This window comes from Dendropsophus ebraccatus, chromosome 1 (assembly GCF_027789765.1).
Source record: "Dendropsophus ebraccatus isolate aDenEbr1 chromosome 1, aDenEbr1.pat, whole genome shotgun sequence".
NCBI classification, from domain to species: Eukaryota; Metazoa; Chordata; class Amphibia; order Anura; family Hylidae; genus Dendropsophus; species Dendropsophus ebraccatus.
The window spans coordinates 195668658-195687059 of record NC_091454.1 but is presented as its reverse complement, the minus strand read 5'-3'; the positions used below and the strand labels follow the sequence as shown (position 1 = coordinate 195687059).

At 47.5% G+C, this 18402-nt stretch overlaps 1 protein-coding gene across 1 annotated transcript; it reads left to right on the top strand.

The window, feature by feature from the left end:
* Nucleotides 1-5375: 5375 nt before the first annotated feature.
* Nucleotides 5376-17916, top strand: STARD7 (StAR related lipid transfer domain containing 7). Its single transcript, XM_069943424.1, has 8 exons — nt 5376-5678; nt 8550-8713; nt 12171-12220; nt 12305-12415; nt 13077-13159; nt 13304-13403; nt 14235-14319; nt 15418-17916. The coding sequence occupies exons 1-8, from the start codon at nt 5440-5442 to the stop codon at nt 15591-15593; spliced, it is 1008 nt and encodes a 335-aa protein (XP_069799525.1). The 5' UTR covers nt 5376-5439; the 3' UTR covers nt 15594-17916.
* Nucleotides 17917-18402: the final 486 nt, after the last annotated feature.

The window sequence follows — 18402 nt, the reverse complement described above, 5'->3', positions numbered from 1 at the left end:
CCAGAGGAGACCACGCTGCTCGGGACTGGAGCGCCGGGGTCACACGGGGACCCTCTCCAGGAGGTGCTGGGGCGGAGGGCAGACTTGGCCGTGGCTCCTACAGCGGAGACTTATACGGCCGGGATGACGGCACTATAGGTACGCCGGGTGCCCCAGTCTTAAAAGCTTCTGAAAAAGGAAAAAAAAAAAAAAAACCAGCAAGCAGGAGGATATACACTCCTGCACGTCCTGCTCCCATGGACAGGAAACAGAAACTGGCGTGAGTGGGGCGAGATGCTTCTTTTAAAGGTCCAGTGGTCCTGTTTCCTGTCCAATGGGAGGAGGTGGTCCTCTCCAGGGGTGCCGTCATAGGGCGAGAGGAGAAAATGTAGTTTCCTGGCCAGCGACATCTTTGTTATAGATCGGCTTTTAGAAAGACTTGTAACTCAGGAATGGCAGCAGCTAAAGACAGGAGACAGCTCAAAATACTCAGTGGGGGGCTTGGTAAAACCAGCTAGCATTTAATTTTTTTGCACATAGGCGGATAACCCCTTTAAGATTTATGCTCCTGGGGATATTTGGAGCACTAAAAAGTGATGTGTGAACATACCCTTATGGTAGCTGTTTACTAATTTTACTATTTATCCCTAGTACTACAGAAGCTATATAGATAGTAAAGAGAATGACGCAGCTCTTCCTTTCTCCCCAAGCATATTAGTCAGCAGCTACACTAGAACCAGCCAATAAGAAACATGATCGTAATCTCTATGGGTGTGTTCACACTGCATTTTTTTTTTAACATCTGCAAATTACACAATGGTAGCCATGGATTTTTGCAGGGCTGACACATTTGTGGCTACAGATTAGCTCCATTTTAAAGGCTATTCTGTGTCCTACATCTTTAATGCTCCTACTTGGGGCATATTGCAACATTTTGAGTGATCATTTTAGCATGTGATGAGCACCATAGTACTGTACTATGTGAGAACATAGGCTAAAACAAACCAATCAGCTCAATCATATATGATAGGGTTCATCAGATCTCCTCACGTGTTTTCATGTCTCTAAACTGATTTGAAGTTTACATCTTTGGAATACATTGTATCCTGGTAATTTTCCAGATCCAGAGACATTGGCCTTGTATTATGTTTGGGTGTTGCTGGATGGAAGTTATGTGGATCAGGAGTGGCTGAGTTTCTTTCCTAATCTATATTGGTATGTCACAGGTATGTACTGTATCCATATACACCTCCAACAATGTTGCAACCTAAAGATAGCTATCTGTCTGCCATACCATGCTGTGATGGTTGTTGATTCACTGAACAAAGTCAAGGGAATCCTGATGGTTGCCTTATAAGCTATGGACACCTTTGAAAATGTTGCTTATTTTTGCTTCTATAGCCTCACCAGTTTGCTGTATAAGCTCAATTTTCTCTCTGTGCTTGTACACAAACTATATGGTTTCCAACAGAAGCCTTATATCTGCTTTCCTCTCTTTCATCAGTCCGTGTGAGCTGCCCTCCAAGGATTTTATCCCCCTGTCCACAATCTGAGCTGCTGTTATAATCTGCTGATAAAAAGAACCACCTGGCATGAAGGACTTGCGGGAAATGCCTGACCACCTGGGATTAGCATTATACATTACTGAGTACTAGAGACTGGGATACTAGACAGCAGCACCAGACAGAACTCAGATAGGGCCAGCAAACCAGTGGGCACCAGGGACTGGGCCACAAAAATCAGCTGGCATCGGAGATTGGAGAGCCAAACCACATAACACCATCATCTATACCTTGAAACCAAAAGACCCCAAGAACTATGACATTGAATCAATACATTCTGAATTTGCAGCAGTCATTGGACAGCTGGGACTGGGGCGCCACACACCCAAAACACTCAATAAAGGGGAACAGGCTACATCAAGGTGCTCACCTATACTGTGGATTTGGCCTCTACTGTAGCTGCCAATGGGGTAACCTTATCTGACAGCTCTGGAGACCTTGTTGCTTAAATTTGTAGGGGCAATTTGGGGGCACCATATTTGGGCTTATGAGGGTTCCTTTCATTAGGTGAGGGCATGGGGCTATTTCTTATAAGGTAGTCCCTGGTTGGCTCTGAGTACTGAGAGTAGAAGCATAACTAACTTCCTGGGCACCAGTGCAAAACCTGGAAGAGATGCCCCTGGCCCACTGTTTACCATGTACCAGAGGACAACTGCTACCCCTACAGTTATACCCCAGCCCCACCATGTACCAGAGAACAACTGCTATCCCTATAGTTATACCCCAGCCCCACCATGTGGCAGAGGGCAACTGCTACCCCTATAGTTATACCCCAGCCCCACAGGACAACTGCTACCCCTATAGTTATACCCCAGCCCCACCATGTACCAGAGAACAACTGCTATCCCTATAGTTATACCCCAGCCCCACCATGTGGCAGAGGGCAACTGCTACCCCTATAGTTATACCCCAGCCCCACCATGTGCCAGAGGACAACTGCTACCCCTATAGTTATACCCCAGCCCCACCATGTACCACAGGATAACTGCTACCCCTATAGTTATACCCCAGCCCCACAGGACAACTGCTACCCCTATAGTTATACCCCAGCCCCACCATGTACCAGAGGACAACTGCTACCCCTACAGTTATACCCCAGCCCCACCATGTGCCAGAGGGCAACTGCTACCCCTATAGTTATACCACAGCCCCACAGGACAACTGCTACCCCTATAGTTATACCCCAGCCCCACCACGTACCAGAGAACAACTGCTATCCCTATAGTTATACCCCAGCCCCACCATGTGGCAGAGGGCAACTGCTACTCCTATAGTTATACCCCAGCCCCACCATGTGCCAGAGGACAACTGCTACCCCTATAGTTATACCCCAGCCCCACAGGACAACTGCTACCCCTATAGTTATACCCCAGCCCCACCATGTGGCAGAGGGCAACTGGTACCCCTATAGTTATACCCCAGCCCCACCATGTACCAGAGGACAACTACTACCCCTATAGTTATACCCCAGCCCCACCATGTACCAGAGGACAACTACTACCCCTACAGTTATACCCCAGCCCCACCATGTGCCACAGGACAACTACTACCCCTATAGTTATACCCCAGCCCCACCATGTGCCACAGGACAACTGCTACCCCTATAGTTATACCCCAGCCCCACCATGTGCCACAGGACAACTGCTACCCCTATAGTTATACCCCAGCCCCACCATGTGCCACAGGACAACTGCTACCCCTATAGGTATACCCCAGCCCCACCATGTAGCAGAGGGCAACTGCTACCCCTATAGTTATACCCCAGCCCCACCATGTGCCAGAGGACAACTGCTACCCCTATAGTTATACCCCAGCCCCACCATGTGCCACAGGACAACTGCTACCCCTATAGGTATACCCCAGCCCCACCATGTACCACAGGACAACTGCTACCCCTATAGTTATACCCCAGCCCCACCATGTGCCACAGGACAACTGCTACCCCTATAGGTATACCCCAGCCCCACCATGTACCACAGGACAACTGCTACCCCTATAGTTATACCCCAGCCCCACCATGTACCAGAGAACAACTGCTATCCCTATAGTTATACCCCAGCCCCACCATGTGGCAGAGGGCAACTGCTACCCCTATAGTTATACCCCAGCCCCACCATGTGCCAGAGGACAACTGCTACCCCTATAGTTATACCCCAGCCCCACAGGACAACTGCTACCCCTATAGTTATACCCCAGCCCCACCATGTGCCAGAGGACAACTGCTACCCCTATAGTTATACCCCAGCCCCACCATGTGCCAGAGGACAACTGCTACCCCTATAGTTATACCCCAGCCCCACAGGACAACTGCTACCCCTATAGTTATACCCCACCATGTACCAGAGAACAACTGCTACCCCTACAGTTATACCCCAGCCCCACCATGTGCCAGAGGGCAACTGCTACCCCTATAGTTATACCCCAGCCCCACCATGTGCCAGAGGACAACTGCTACCCCTATAGTTATACCCCAGCCCCACAGGACAACTGCTACCCCTATAGTTATACCCCACCATGTACCAGAGAACAACTGCTACCCCTACAGTTATACCCCAGCCCCACCATGTGCCAGAGGGCAACTGCTACCCCTATAGTTATACCCCAGCCCCACCATGTACCACAGGACAACTGCTACCCCTATAGTTATTCCCCAGCCCCACCATGTACCAGAGAACAACTGCTACCCCTATAGTTATACCCCAGCCCCACCATGTGGCAGAGGACAACTGCTACCCCTATAGTTATACCCCAGCCCCACCATGTGCCAGAGGGCAACTGCTACCCCTATAGTTATACCCCAGCCCCACCATGTGCCAGAGGACAACTGCTACCCCTATAGTTATACCCCAGCCCCACCATGTGCCACAGCACAACTGCTACCCCTATAGTTATACCCCAGCCCCACAGGACAACTGCTACCCCTATAGTTATACCCCAGCCCCACCATGTGCCACAGCACAACTGCTACCCCTATAGTTATACCCCAGCCCCACAGCACAACTGCTACCCCTATAGTTATACCCCAGCCCCACAGGACAACTGCTACCCCTATAGTTATACCCCAGCCCCACCATGTGGCAGAGGACAACTGCTACCCCTATAGTTATACCCCAGCCCCACCATGTGCCAGAGGGCAACTGCTACCCCTATAGTTATACCCCAGCCCCACCATGTGCCAGAGGACAACTGCTACCCCTATAGTTATACCCCAGCCCCACCATGTGCCACAGCACAACTGCTACCCCTATAGTTATACCCCAGCCCCACAGGACAACTGCTACCCCTATAGTTATACCCCAGCCCCACCATGTGCCACAGCACAACTGCTACCCCTATAGTTATACCCCAGCCCCACAGCACAACTGCTACCCCTATAGTTATACCCCAGCCCCACAGGACAACTGCTACCCCTATAGTTATGCCCCACCATGTGCCAGAGGGCAACTGCTACCCCTATAGTTATACCACAGCCCCACAGGACACCTGCTACCCCTATAGTTATACTCCAGCCCCACAGGACACCTGCTACCGCTATAGCTATACCCCAGCCTTCCTGGGCACTGCCACTCTGCCAGTCATAGCTCCATACTAATAAGCACAGGACGCCCATAACATCTTGTACTTTTCCGGCCATTATCACAATGGGGCCGGCACACCCGGCTGCTGCAGGTACAGTCCTCGGTCACGTGGCCGGTCACGTTATCAGCTCATCTCTGTTGCCCTTGAGCAGGGTTGTGCTTGGTGTCAGAGTGGAAAGTCAGTTTACGATTGACAGCTCTCAGCTCCAATCAGCGAACAGTTCTGGAAGCTGCTGACCAATGGCAGTGCGGGAAGGTGTGGTCGCGGCCTGCGTCTGTCTAGCGTGCTGCAGGCTGGCGCTGAGCGCTCTCTCCTCGGGATGTGGCAGCAGGTGGTCCGCGGTGTCTCGGCGGGGATCGGAGGATGGCTCCGCTCCCGCCTGCCCCCAGTGTGCCGCTATGGGAGAGCCCAGCAGCGCCATGGAGAACGGAACGCCAGGGCTCTCATCCGGGGCCTGCGCTACGGGAACAGGCCGGGGAGGACGGGCAGGCTGCTGGCTGCGCTCACCGGGGCCTTCCTATGGGAAGAGGAGCGTGTGCGGGAGGACGAGATCCTCAGGTTAGACCGGCCTTATCACATGTCCGGGGAACTACAAGTCCCAGCATGCACTGACAGGCTGGGGGATAGCGGGGCATGCTGGGAGTTGTAGTCCAATCACTGTACTATGCGGTTCTCTTTGTTGCGGTTTTTTGGAGGATACAATTAAAACGTGCTGTGGATCTGTAGCAAAACCTGAGCTGGGAAACTGCAGTGTGTGATCAAGGCTCATGGCTGTGCGGCTTTCTTCTGCATTGTGGCCTGGAGCAATGAGAAGGTCATCCTGACAGATCTCATTGACTTACAGCGCTGATCCTGAGTGATCAGATCCATAATTCTGCACCCCTCAGAGCTGAACTCTCCCGGCATTCCTTGCTGACTCCACCTTTGTACAGCACAGTAATCCTGTATAATGTACCCTTCCTCTGCTGTACAGGAGCCTGCTCAGGTCTGTAGAGGTCTGCATGGCTGCATTATTATTGACAGTTTGCCTGGGCAACCAGCACAATTAGGAGTGCAGCTCTGGATTATATGCTTCATACTACCATTATATGCAGTTGCCAGAGAATGCCATAGAATTGTAATATACACTCACCGGCCACTTTATTAGGTACACCTGTCCAACTGCACGTTACCACTTAATTTCTAATCAGCCAATCACATGGCGGCAACTCAGTGCATTTAGGCATGTAGACATGGTCAAGACAATCTCCTGCAGTTCAAACCGAGCATCAGTATGGGAAAGAAAGGTGATTTGAGTGCCTTTGAACGTGGCATGGTTGTTGGTGCCAGAAGGGCTGGTCTGAGTATTTCAGAAACTGCTGATCTACTGGGATTCTCATGCACAACCATCTCTAGGGTTTACGGAGAATGGTCCGAAAAAGAAAAAACATCCAGTGAGCGGCAGTTCTGTGGGCGGAAATGCCTTGTTGATGCCAGAGGTCAGAGGAGAATGGGCAGACTGGTTCGAGCTGATAGAAAGGCAACAGTGACTCAAATAGCCAACCGTTACAACCAAGGTAGGCAGAAGAGCATCTCTGAACGCACAGTACGTCCAACTTTGAGGCAGATGGGCTACAGCAGCAGAAGACCACACCGGGTGCCACTCCTTTCAGCTAAGAACAGGAAACTGAGGCTACAATTTGCACAAGCTCATCGAAATTGGACAGTAGAAGATTGGAAAAACGTTGCCTGGTCTGATGAGTCTCGATTTCTGCTGCGACATTCGGATGGTAGGGTCAGAATTTGGCGTCAACAACATGAAAGCATGGATCCATCCTGCCTTGTATCAACGGTTCAGGCTGGTGGTGGTGGTGTCATGGTGTGGGGAATATTTTCTTGGCACTCTTTGGGCCCCTTGGTACCAATTGAGCATCGTTGCAACGCCACAGCCTACCTGAGTATTGTTGCTGACCATGTCCATCCCTTTATGACCACAATGTACCCAACATCTGATGGCTACTTTCAGCAGGATAATGCGCCATGTCATAAAGCTAGAATCATCTCAGACTGGTTTCTTGAACATGACAATGAGTTCACTGTACTCCAATGGCCTCCACAGTCACCAGATCTCAATCCAATAGAGCATCTTTGGGATGTGGTGGAACGGGAGATTCGCATCATGGATGTGCAGCCGACAAATCTGCGGCAACTGTGTGATGCCATCATGTCAATATGGACCAAAATCTCTGAGGAATGCTTCCAGCACCTTGTTGTATCTACGCCACCAAGAATTGAGGCAGTTCTAAAGGCAAAAGGGGGTCCAACCCGTTACTAGCATGGTGTACCTAATAAAGTGGCCGGTGAGTGTACTTCTATTAAAAAACTCAATCTTTCCAGTACTTATCAGCTGCTGTATGTCCTGCAGGAAATGGTGTATTCTCTCCAGTCTGACATAGTGCTCTTTGCTGCCACCTCTGTCCATGTCAGGAACTGTCCAGAGCAGCAAATCTCCATAGGAAACCCCCCTGCTCTACAGACTGGAAAGAATACACCACTTTCTGAAGGACAAACAGCAGCTGATAAGTACTGGAAGACTCGAGATTTTTTTAATAGAAGTAAAATACAAATCTCTGGAACTTTCCAGCACCAGTTGATTTTAAAGAAAAAAAAAAATTTGGTGACCGACCCCTTTAACACATTTAGGTTCTGTAGAGAGAATGCCCTGATCAGAGAGAGCTATAGATACATTGAGGGAGATTTATCATCCTTTTACACCACTGTGAGTAGACTGTACCTCCAGATTAGGTACCCCCTTTTCAGTTAGCCAGCATATCCCATACCCCAACCCCCATAGATGACATCCTTCCCAGGAGTTAGCCCCACCCACCCACATAGGTCTCCTCCACTAAAAATAAGGGGAAAAAAGCCATACTTACCTGCTGTGCGGTTGCAGTACTGTAGTCTTTTGATGTTGACTCTCTCCCTGTTCTGTGAGCGCACAAGTGACATCACTCATGTCCCACAGCTCTAAGGGGGGGGGGGGGGGGAACGGCCTCTTGTGGCCACAACAGTGATTGGCAGGGTGGAGAGCCAATGCTCTCCTCGCTTTGTCAATCACCCTGCTGCATTCAACTGTATGTTCTCCTCGCATACAGCTAAATGGTCAGACACAACATTCTGTAGCTGTGTGGGCTCTGGTTGCTAGCCAGGGGCCACCTACAGCCAGTAGACATTTGTTAAGTCTCTCTGCAATAGCTTTTGTGGACAGCATTAACTGGCAAAATCTTCAGTGGGCCCCCTGCTTGTGTGGGCCTGGGAGCGACCGCCCCCTCTGCCCCCACCAAAGTACGCTACTGCTGTGTATTTATATATAGTATAATATAATATGATACTTTACAGTATATCTGATCTGCTGATCTCCTCCATTCATACTGATCCTTTCGTCTACAGGCCGGCGGAGGAGATGAAGCGCATGCAGCTGGCACGTCACAAATCTCCAGGGCAGACCCCATCATATGAGGACAGTGAGGATGGCTGGGAGCTGGTAATGGATAAAAAAGACTTTCGGCTGTGGAGGCGACCGATCGAGGGGACTCACCTGTATCAGTACAGAGGTGAGGGATGTGTGTGTGTATATATGTGTATATATATATTATATGGAGGGGACTCCCCTGTATCAGTACAGAGGTGAGGGATGTGTGTGTGTATATATGTGTATATATATATTATATGGAGGGGACTCCCCTGTATCAGTACAGAGGTGAGGGATGTGTGTGTGTATATATGTGTGTATATATATATATTATATGGAGGGGACTCACCTGTATCAGTACAGAGGTGAGGTCTATCTATCTATCTATCTATCTATCTATCTATCTATCTATCTATCTATCTATCTATCTATCCGTGCCTTGTTCCCAGCACTATTGGCCCAGGTAGCTGTACGCACAAGAATCCCAGTTATCAAGGCATGCTGATGGATGGGATTATTGGCTGTGTTTTTGTACCTGTGCCCTATGGTGCCTCTAACTGTGAGCTGGGCATGCTGGTAGCTGTAGTGTGCATCACTAATGCTGTGCTGCTAGTATGCTGGACATTGGGCATTGGCATTGGGCTGCACTATCCATGGTGCAATATCATAGTCTCCTTCCTGCCGCATAGACTGGTGACCGATACCGGCTTCCAGGGCAGTGTCACTTGTGTCCTTTATGAAGCAGATCTCATTGGTGTTGTAGCTGCTGTAGTCCTGGATTTTTATGAACAGCTGCCCCCGCCATCCACTGCCAGCCTTCTGTAAGTAATACGTAGCTGGGATGGGGGGGTCTGCCACCTGCTTATGCTGCCCTGACATAGGGCTAACCCGGTGACAGATTCCCTCCAGTCTTTAGCCGACTCCTTTCTCATTGTGTATGAGCCGCTCAGCGAGTGGATTATAGATAGTAGTTCTACTTATAGCAAAGTAAGTGGGTTAATGTGCTGGAAGTTGTGATGGTAATCTAGGATTGGACAGATCGCCGCTGTAGCTTATAAAAGTACAGCTGCTTCCTTAAAGGGGAGTTTTATGAATGGACATGTAATAGGTAGTACAGTAGGAGTTTTGATCAGTAGGCGTCTGGGTGCAACTCAAGAAAGGTGAGATTGTCAGCTGTGCATGTGTATAGGCCTATTCAGCCAGTGAGGCAGTGCCTCTAAACTTTGATTTAAAGGGGTTGTCTAGGGCAGGCTTAGATAAACATGGCTGCTTTCTTCCAGAAACAGTACCTCTCCTGTCCTCAGCTTTGGTGTGGGGTTTTGAAGCTCAGTCTCATTGAAGTAAATGGAGCTGAATTGTAATACCGCACACAACGTGAAGACAAGGTTGCCGCTGTTTTCACTTTGCTTAGGGGCCTTTTCCACGGAGCGATAATCGGCCGATTATTGCTCCGTGGAATGGAGATAACGATCAGCCGATGATCGTGTCATCAGCTGATCGTTTATTTAGGTTCAAACCAAAAGTGATCGGGCACCGACCGACCAATAGCGACGTGCAGCGGCGATCTCGCAAGCAGCATGCTTTACCTAACCATGTTGCAGGGCTTCTCCTGCGCTCCTTCTTTCTCCTGGTCCCGCACGCAGCAGTAGCTTCGGTGTGGCCTGTCTGAGCTGACAGACTGCTCAGCCAATCACTGGCCAGGATCGCCACAGCCAGTGATTGGCTGAGCAGTCTGTCAGCTCAGATAGGCCACACCAAAGCTGCTGCTGCGCCCGGGACCGGCAGGAAGGAGCGCAGGAGAAGACCTGCAACATGTTTAGGTAAGTATGATGACAAGGACTGCAAGGACATCGGTAACTATGTCCCTGCAGCCCTCGTTAAACGATTATCGGGCCGTGTAATAGGCCCAGTAAATGAGCGCCAATCTAGCAAATCGGCGCTCGTTTACATTATTGATCGGCCCATGGAAAAGGACACTTAGCTGCGATATCATATGATCCATGCAGAGAGACACACTGAGATCTTTAGTTGTGTGACCCCTGGTCAAAATTACTGTGTAGTCCAAGCTATAGGGTACGTTCATACTAAGTAATAAGAGTCCAACTGTGATGCAGATTCTGCCATTTTCCTTTCTTTTACCCTTGGTTACCATATCTATTACCTAAAAGCTGCCCCTTAACCTGTGTTGTAGTCTGTCACTATCAAACATGGTGTAAAGTGAAACTGGCTCAGTTGTCCCGAACAACCAATCAGATTCCACCTTTCATTTTCCAAAGAGTCTGTGAGGAATGAAAGGTGGAATCTGATTGGTTACTAGGGGCAACTGAGCCAGTTTCACTTTACACCATGCTTGATAAATCTCCCCCTAAGACCCTATGTATTTCAGTAGGGGCCCTGTGATCTGTACCTTTGGTCCTATTGGCCCATGCAGACAAAGTCCTGTTTGTTTTTGTTTTTTTTAATATTTATTACAAAGGGGTGAAATTTGTTTGTTTGTTTATAAATCGACTGATGTCAGAAAGTTATACAGAATAGTAATTTACTTCTATTTAAAAATCTCCAGTCTTCCAGTACTTATCAGCTGCTGTATGTCCTGCAGTGGTGTATTCTTACCAGTCTGACACAGTGCTCTTTGCTGACACCTCTGTCCATGTCAGGAACTGTCCAGAGCAGGAGAGGTTTTCTTTGGGGATTTGCTACCGCTCTGGACAGTTCCTGACAGCAGGTGGCAGCAGAGAGCACTGTGTCAGACTGGAAAGAATACACTACTTCCTGCAGGACATTCAGCTGCTGACAAGTACTGAAAGACTTGAGGTTTTTAAATAGAGGTCATTTACAAATCGGTAAAACTTGGTTTTCACCAGAGTACCACTTTAAACAGAAATTATAGACGTGGATTTGAATTCTGCTTTAAGGATTGACAGATTCCATGTGAAATCATCCCAGTGCACTTAAAAATTCCACATCTAATCATCTTTGATACGGATTTTAAGATATTTCCTTGTCAAATCTACATGAAAGTTCAGTCGTCCGTTTATCTTGTGTGACTATATCCTAAGGGCCGTATTCCACCGGACGATTATCGTTCAGATTATCGTTAAATCGTTCGGATCTAAACGATAATCGTTCGGTTGAAATGCAGTTAACAATTAACGACCGAACGAGAAATCGTTGATCGCTTTATAAGACCTGCACCTATTGTTATTGTTGCTCGTTCGCAAAACGTTCGCATTGAATAAGATGTCGTTCGCTGTAGATACAAACGCAATAGCGAAGAAAAAAATTATTGCAAATGTTTTTTAGGTCTTTCGCAATAGAGGTCGTTTGAGATCGTTAACGATTATGCGAACGATAATCGTCTGGTGGAATAGGGCCCTAAGACCAACTGCGTTAGTTCACTCCCACCCTGAGCTGTGTTTGTGCTGTATGTGTGACCCCCTTTTTGTGGCACCGCTGTGACACTCATGTTCCAAAGTCATCAAACGCGCTTCTGCCCTCACGTAGCTCTGACTTGATAGGTGTATATATATAATGACAACCTTGTGTTTGTGACCTTCCTGTTACACTGCTGATATGTTTCTTTGTTCTGCCGCCCACAGTGTTTGGCTCGTACAAGGATGTGACGCCTCGCCAGTTCTTTAATGTTCAGGTAGGCTTTGCCTCCATTCATGTGTGTCATGTTCCTGATCACGTTCTATGTTCTAGAGCTCAGTATTCTGTACTTTGCCCTCAGCTGGACACAGAGTATCGTAAGAAGTGGGACGCGCTGGTCATTAAACTGGAAGTGATTGAGAGAGACGTGGTGTCTGGATCTGAAGTCGTTCACTGGGTCACTCATTTCCCTGTGAGTCTTAATATTATTTTATTTAATACAGCGCCACCCCTGTCCTCAGGTTGTGTGTGGCATTGCAATTCAGCTCCTTTCACTTCAATGGACCCGAGCTGCAATACCACATCCAAACTGAGGACAAGGGCGGTGCTGTTTCTGGAAGGAAGCAGACATGTTTTTTTTACCCTTGATGACCCCTTTAAAATCGTTCAATCGTCGATATAATGCAAGGATGAGGAACCTTTGTCCCTCCAGCTGGTGCAAAACTACAATTCCCACCATGCCTGGACAGCCAAAGCTTTAGCTTTGGCTGTCCAGGCATGCTGGGAATTGTAGTTTTGCAACAGCTGGAGGGCCAAAGGTTCCTCATCCCTGGTATAATGAATGGACGTGTTGGGTCCTCTAGAGGGATGAAAACAAAAGAAATAAAAAAAATCCAACCCTATATAATACGATAGATTGGATTAAGCTTCCCGTAATCTTGTTACTGTGATTAGATCCTCCTCACTGTGTAATGAAAGCTTCTCCTGCCATCTGGCTTCACGACTGAACAGCTGAATCGCTATATAAAGAGAGTGGTGGACGCGCTTCAGCAGTGGAGCCAGAAGATCAAACCCACAAGGTGTCGCCAAACCAGACACTATGCTTATGTGTATGAACATTTATATTTTTACAGTATCCAATGTATTCCCGGGATTATGTCTACGTCAGGAAATATCACGTGGACCTGGAGAACAACACCATGATTCTGGTTTCTCGGTAATTATATTATTTATTACTATGGTAATGATTGATATATATATATATATATAATTTTTTTTTTTTATTTTTAAACATTTTTTAGAAGACAATTTAATCTCAAATTAATTTTAATTAAATTACCCTTTCTATTGGATCCGGTAGGGCGGTGGAGCATCCTGAGGTGCCAGAGTCTCTTAACTATGTACGGGTTCGTAACTACCAGTCCCAGATGGTGATCCGGCCACACACCACATTTGATGAGGTAGCGTTCCTGTGGATTCTAAGATAATAAAATCGGGGTGTCTCCTTGTCGACGCCATATTCTGTATTTTCAGTAGTCATGGAAATAATCCTGTTCACACAGGGGAGCAGACAATATTGCAGATGCAACAGATTTCTGAAAAAATACTCTAAGGTTATGTCCACACTGAGCAAATCAGGCGGTATCCTGCCTGTTTCAGTGTGTCATTGCCCGTCTATGGGAGAGAGAGCGCGCTCCTCCGCTGCCGCGGCTCTCCGCTCAATGGAGTGACATGTCAATTCTTTGAGTGTGGAGGGGGGGAAGCGGATGCACACGCGCCCTCCAATTCACTCACTACAGGACACTGAGCACGGTGGGATTCTGTCGTGGAGAGCTCCGCCGTGGAATTCCATCATATTTGCTCAGTGTGAACATACCTTAATTCTTATAGAAGTTATGCAGGATTAAAAAAACATGACTACTTCCTTCCAGATACAGCACTTCTGCTGTCCTCTCTTTGGGTGTGTTCGGGCTACAGAATCCGGATGGATAACGTGCCGTGGATTCAGTACCTCGCCCCACGCTCACGCCTGTATCATAGACTCCATTCTATGGTTGGGCAAATGCCACCATCCATGTGAATTGTTTGGGTGGATGGCAGAATCTGCCAGACCATAGAATGGAGTCTATGGCATGGGTGGAGATGCTTGCGGGGGTTATCCACCCGGATTCCGTAGTGGGAACCCACCCACAATCACCATTTGCAGAGTGGTCACCTAACCTCAGTAGTAGGGATGGGGCTATGTATAAGATCACAGTAGACTTCTCCTTACAGTGTTCTCTCCTCCTCAGAACGGCTTCGATTACATGCTGATCTACAGTGACAACCCACAGACGGTGTTTCCACGCTACTGTGTAAACTGGATGGTGTCCAGCGGTAAGTTCATTAAAATTTAAGGGTATTTTACTAACTTTGTGTGTTCATGCTTTCCTTTGGCGTTTTTGTCATTCTGTCCTAAACTCCCCCACTTTCTGTCTAGTATACTTCCCGTAACACTTCCTGTTCCTGCTGTACATTTTAAACAGGAAGTCAGCCAACTTTATCTCCCACCCACCATGTGGAATGGCCCAGGCTTAAGAAGGTGTTGAAGGAGGGAGACAAAGCTGGCTGAATTATAAGCTAGAGTGCCCAGCAGGAACAGGAAGTCCAGTACAGGATGTACTCTAAACAGGAAGTGGGGCATTGAAGACCACAGATCAGACACTCTGCATCAAAAGCAGAAGGAAAGTGTGAGAAACCTTAGAATAAGTAACAGAATTACTTATGGAGAGTTAAGATGAAGTTTCGTCATTGGAAAACCCCATTTGAGATGTCGCGTGGTTCAGGGAAATGGCTGTGGGACTAACACAGTTGACAAACCTTTAAAGGGGTTATCCAGCGCTACAAAAACATGGCCACTTTTCCCCCTACTGTTGTCTCCAGTTCAGGTGCAGTTTGAAATTAAGCTCCATTTACTTCAATGGAACTGAGTTTCAAAATCCCACCCAAACTGGAGACAACAGTAGGGGGAAAGTGGCCATGTTTTTGTAGCGCTGGATAACCCCTTTAATAACACAATGATGTATAACTGTCAATCACTGCATTTCATATGGGGCTAGTATTTTTATAGTCGCAGTGTGTGGTCGGCTGGACATGGATGCATGGTTATGTTTACTTAGGGCAGGGATGGCGAACTGGCAGCCCTCCAGCTGTTGCAATACAACAATTCCTATCATGCCTGGACAGCTTCAGCTTTAGCTTTGTGTGGTTATAGAGAAGTCCCATAGACTTGCATAGCAAGTATGTTGCAATACAAGTCTATGGGATTTATGGCATTTTTAATATACCACTTTCTTTAGCCACAAACTCTGGCATTGCCAGGAGTTTGCACTTGTATCCTTCTACAGGAATGAAACAAGAGGTTCCCTTTAATCATGTGGGTATTGAATAATCTGATGTTTGCGAGTACTCCAGTAACGTTCACACTTTTCACAGGGATGCCAGATTTCTTAGAGAAGCTACACCTAGCAACACTCCGCGCCAGGAACATGGAGATCAAAGTGAGAGATTACATATCCTCCCGACCTCAGGACTGCGGCAGTGAAGCTAGAGCCAGCCCCGAGCGAAAGCCGGCGGCAGCGCACGCCCCACCGCAGATGGACTACGCGTAATAGGGATACTCATGCCCTGCCTTACCTCCACAAGCCACAATTACAGACCACAGCTGTAGCACAGTGTGAGGCCTTATGGCATCTCAGATGAAACCAGGTACCGGCGAGCAAAAATAGAACTCCATAATCCTTGTGAGGCCGTCTGTGTCTTGTACTACAGGTGCCACCTCTACAGCTGCAGGGCAATGCTTCATGGGCACCACCAATGCAGACTGAGGTCTATGTCTCGTAGGATCCGTACTGTGAGGCGTCTTGCCCAACTACTACTACACTGGTGACTTTCTGAATTAATATTGTTAGGGAACAGTTGCATGGCAGAAGAAAGCATCTTGGCCTTCTACTATGATTTTTTTTTTTTTTAATCCGTATATGTATAAGAACTGGGTTACTGGATCACACGAATGTCGACGATGGATTTTGATGTCTGTTCGCGATGATATGGAGAATTGACTGTTTTTCCTCTGAGTGGGTGGACATCAGATGTGGCCTTATAGGAATGTCTGTGTTTACCCCTCCCTTATTCATATGAAGGAATCTCTCCTGGTCTCTGTGATCCTCAGCCTATAGTTGTGCGTTAGATGTCGTAATACAGAGGTGATATCCAAGATGCAAAGTGCTGAAGATCAGATTCAAGTCTGCTTTTGCCCCCAGTCGGTCAGATTGTGAGGATATCCCATAGATATTTCTGTAAGGTTATCAAGAAAAAACGTGACCAGTTGAGGGTTGGGGAATCACTGCTGTACATTACCCAAAGAGTTAAGCTTCTTCTTCGTGTGCAAAAAACTCAAGTGTTTTAAAAACTTCTCTTAAAACTTTCTTTGTAATAACGCAACTATCAAGTGTTTGTGGATTTGACCCTTTGTGTAGCATAATGGTGATGGTGTGCACACGTGCACCGATGACCTTTACTGCAAGCAGATTGAAACCTAGAATGTAAAATTTTTTATTTTTTTTTTTCTTCTTCTTCTTAAAGGGATATTAAATCCACAGCCTATCTTGCCTACATTCTCTATGCAGTTCAATGCTGGCTATTGCCTATAGCCATTGCAGGCTGCCTGGAGTGTTTTCCAATAAGAGTCCAGAAAAGTCTTTGTATTGTGTATCTCCAGTTCTGCAGACCTCCGTGTCTATTACAGATGTATGTGTCAATGATGGTTATAGACCAGGGGTTGGGAACCTTTGCTCTCCAGCTGCTTCAAAACTACAACTGCCGTGGTGCCTGGACAGCCAAAGTCCAGTCCAGGCATGATGGGAGTTGTAGTTTTGCAACAGCTGGAGAGCCAAGGTTCCCTACCCCTGTTGTAGATGTTAGGTTTAGTGACCAAGTAGCGAAATCAGTGCTTTGATTCCAGTGGAAAGGATGCAAAACCATGGTTCATGGTCCGATTCTGGTGTTTGGTTATAACATGTAGTGGGGCCTATATTCTGCCAAATAGCTTCTCAGATGAGCAGCGAGCCATGGTTTTGAGTCTACATTAAAGTAGTTTTCTGGGCACTTTACATTGATGGCCTATCCACTCTGAAATGAACCTAGTGCCACCACTACACAATGTTTGTGTGTTGTAGTAGTGCCGATCAATTGGTGGGGGTGTTGGGTGTCTGACGTGCTGTGCACCGAATCAGTTTATATCTTCACACTACTGTATTGACGCAGCTGCCCAAAGATTTAAACTCATTCGGAGCTCCCGGCATCATAATAAATGATGTTGGGAGCTCTGTAATGCTGGCCCATAGCACATGCGTGACTGGCTCCCTAAGATGCGCAGAAAACCCTTTTTAAGTTTCAGTACCCGGGCCAAGGACCTGCTCACCGTTTATTATGTAGACTCGGACCATCATGGGGCTTTATAGTAATTCTTATTCGGCTCACTTGACATTCTGGAATCATTCCAGGTGACCATACGGTTCTTAGATGACCTTAGAACTGTGGTAGTCCTGGGTGCAACAGATCTGAAATGTGAAATGGTACAGTTTCATGAAACCAACCAGTAATGGCTGAATAGACATGAGCGTAACTTGGTTCTGCAGTATCGGCCGGGTTGAACAGTGTCCCAGAACAGCCGCTGTTTTACAGCATGTGAACATGGCCTATGGCTGTATCCTTGTTTTCCCAGGCCCCTTAGGACAACAATTACTTCAGCCACCAATATTCAAATGCTGAATGATTGGATCACGGCTGAACCATGGTACTCACCATGAAGGTGATGGTGGTATTCTCCTGTGTGAAGAAGTGGCTATTGTGGACTTTGTCAGCAAGTATAACAACGTGCCAGAGTAAGGCTGTGTGCACACGGAGCAAAAAAGTGTCTGAATGCCGCCAGCCTCCCTGTCATAATGACAGTCTATGGGAGGCTTGCGCGCCTCCTCTCTCCGCGCTGAAGAATGTTCATTCTTCAGCACAGAGAGAAGGCGCACGAGCCTCCCATAGACTGTAATTATGACAGGGAGGCTGGCGGCATTCCGACACTTTTTTGCTCCGTGTGCACGGAGCCTAAGCCAAAAGCTTGGGTGAAAATGGAAAGACTCTAGATAAATACAGATGCAAAATACTAGCGTGTAAAAGCGTCCGAAAACATAGCTGATGCTGCCATACAAAAAGGGCTTTTTTTCTATACCCTGTCTCTGTGTTTTTTTTTACTTGTGGGTGGATCCTTACAAGGCACTTATGTTTCATACAAACAACCAATTATGCATAAGGGAAGGGGGGGGAGTTGTCCCTTCACGATGGGAACAGTACCTTCTCGAGCTGTATAAAAGCGTCATTTGTTGCAGTGGAGGTGGTGCTCCCTACGGGAAAACATGCCTAGCG

What these genes read in the sequence shown, in the direction of transcription:
- STARD7 (XM_069943424.1), top strand. Translation starts at nt 5,440, where the DNA reads ATGTGGCAGCAGGTGGTCCGCGGTGTCTCGGCGGGGATCGGAGGATGG. An exon ending in CGGGAGGACGAGATCCTCAG is followed by an intron (nt 5,679 to 8,549) that starts GTTAGACCGGCC and finishes TTTCGTCTACAG; the next exon opens with GCCGGCGGAGGAGATGAAGC. An exon ending in ACCATGATTCTGGTTTCTCG is followed by an intron (nt 13,160 to 13,303) that starts GTAATTATATTA and finishes TGGATCCGGTAG; the next exon opens with GGCGGTGGAGCATCCTGAGG.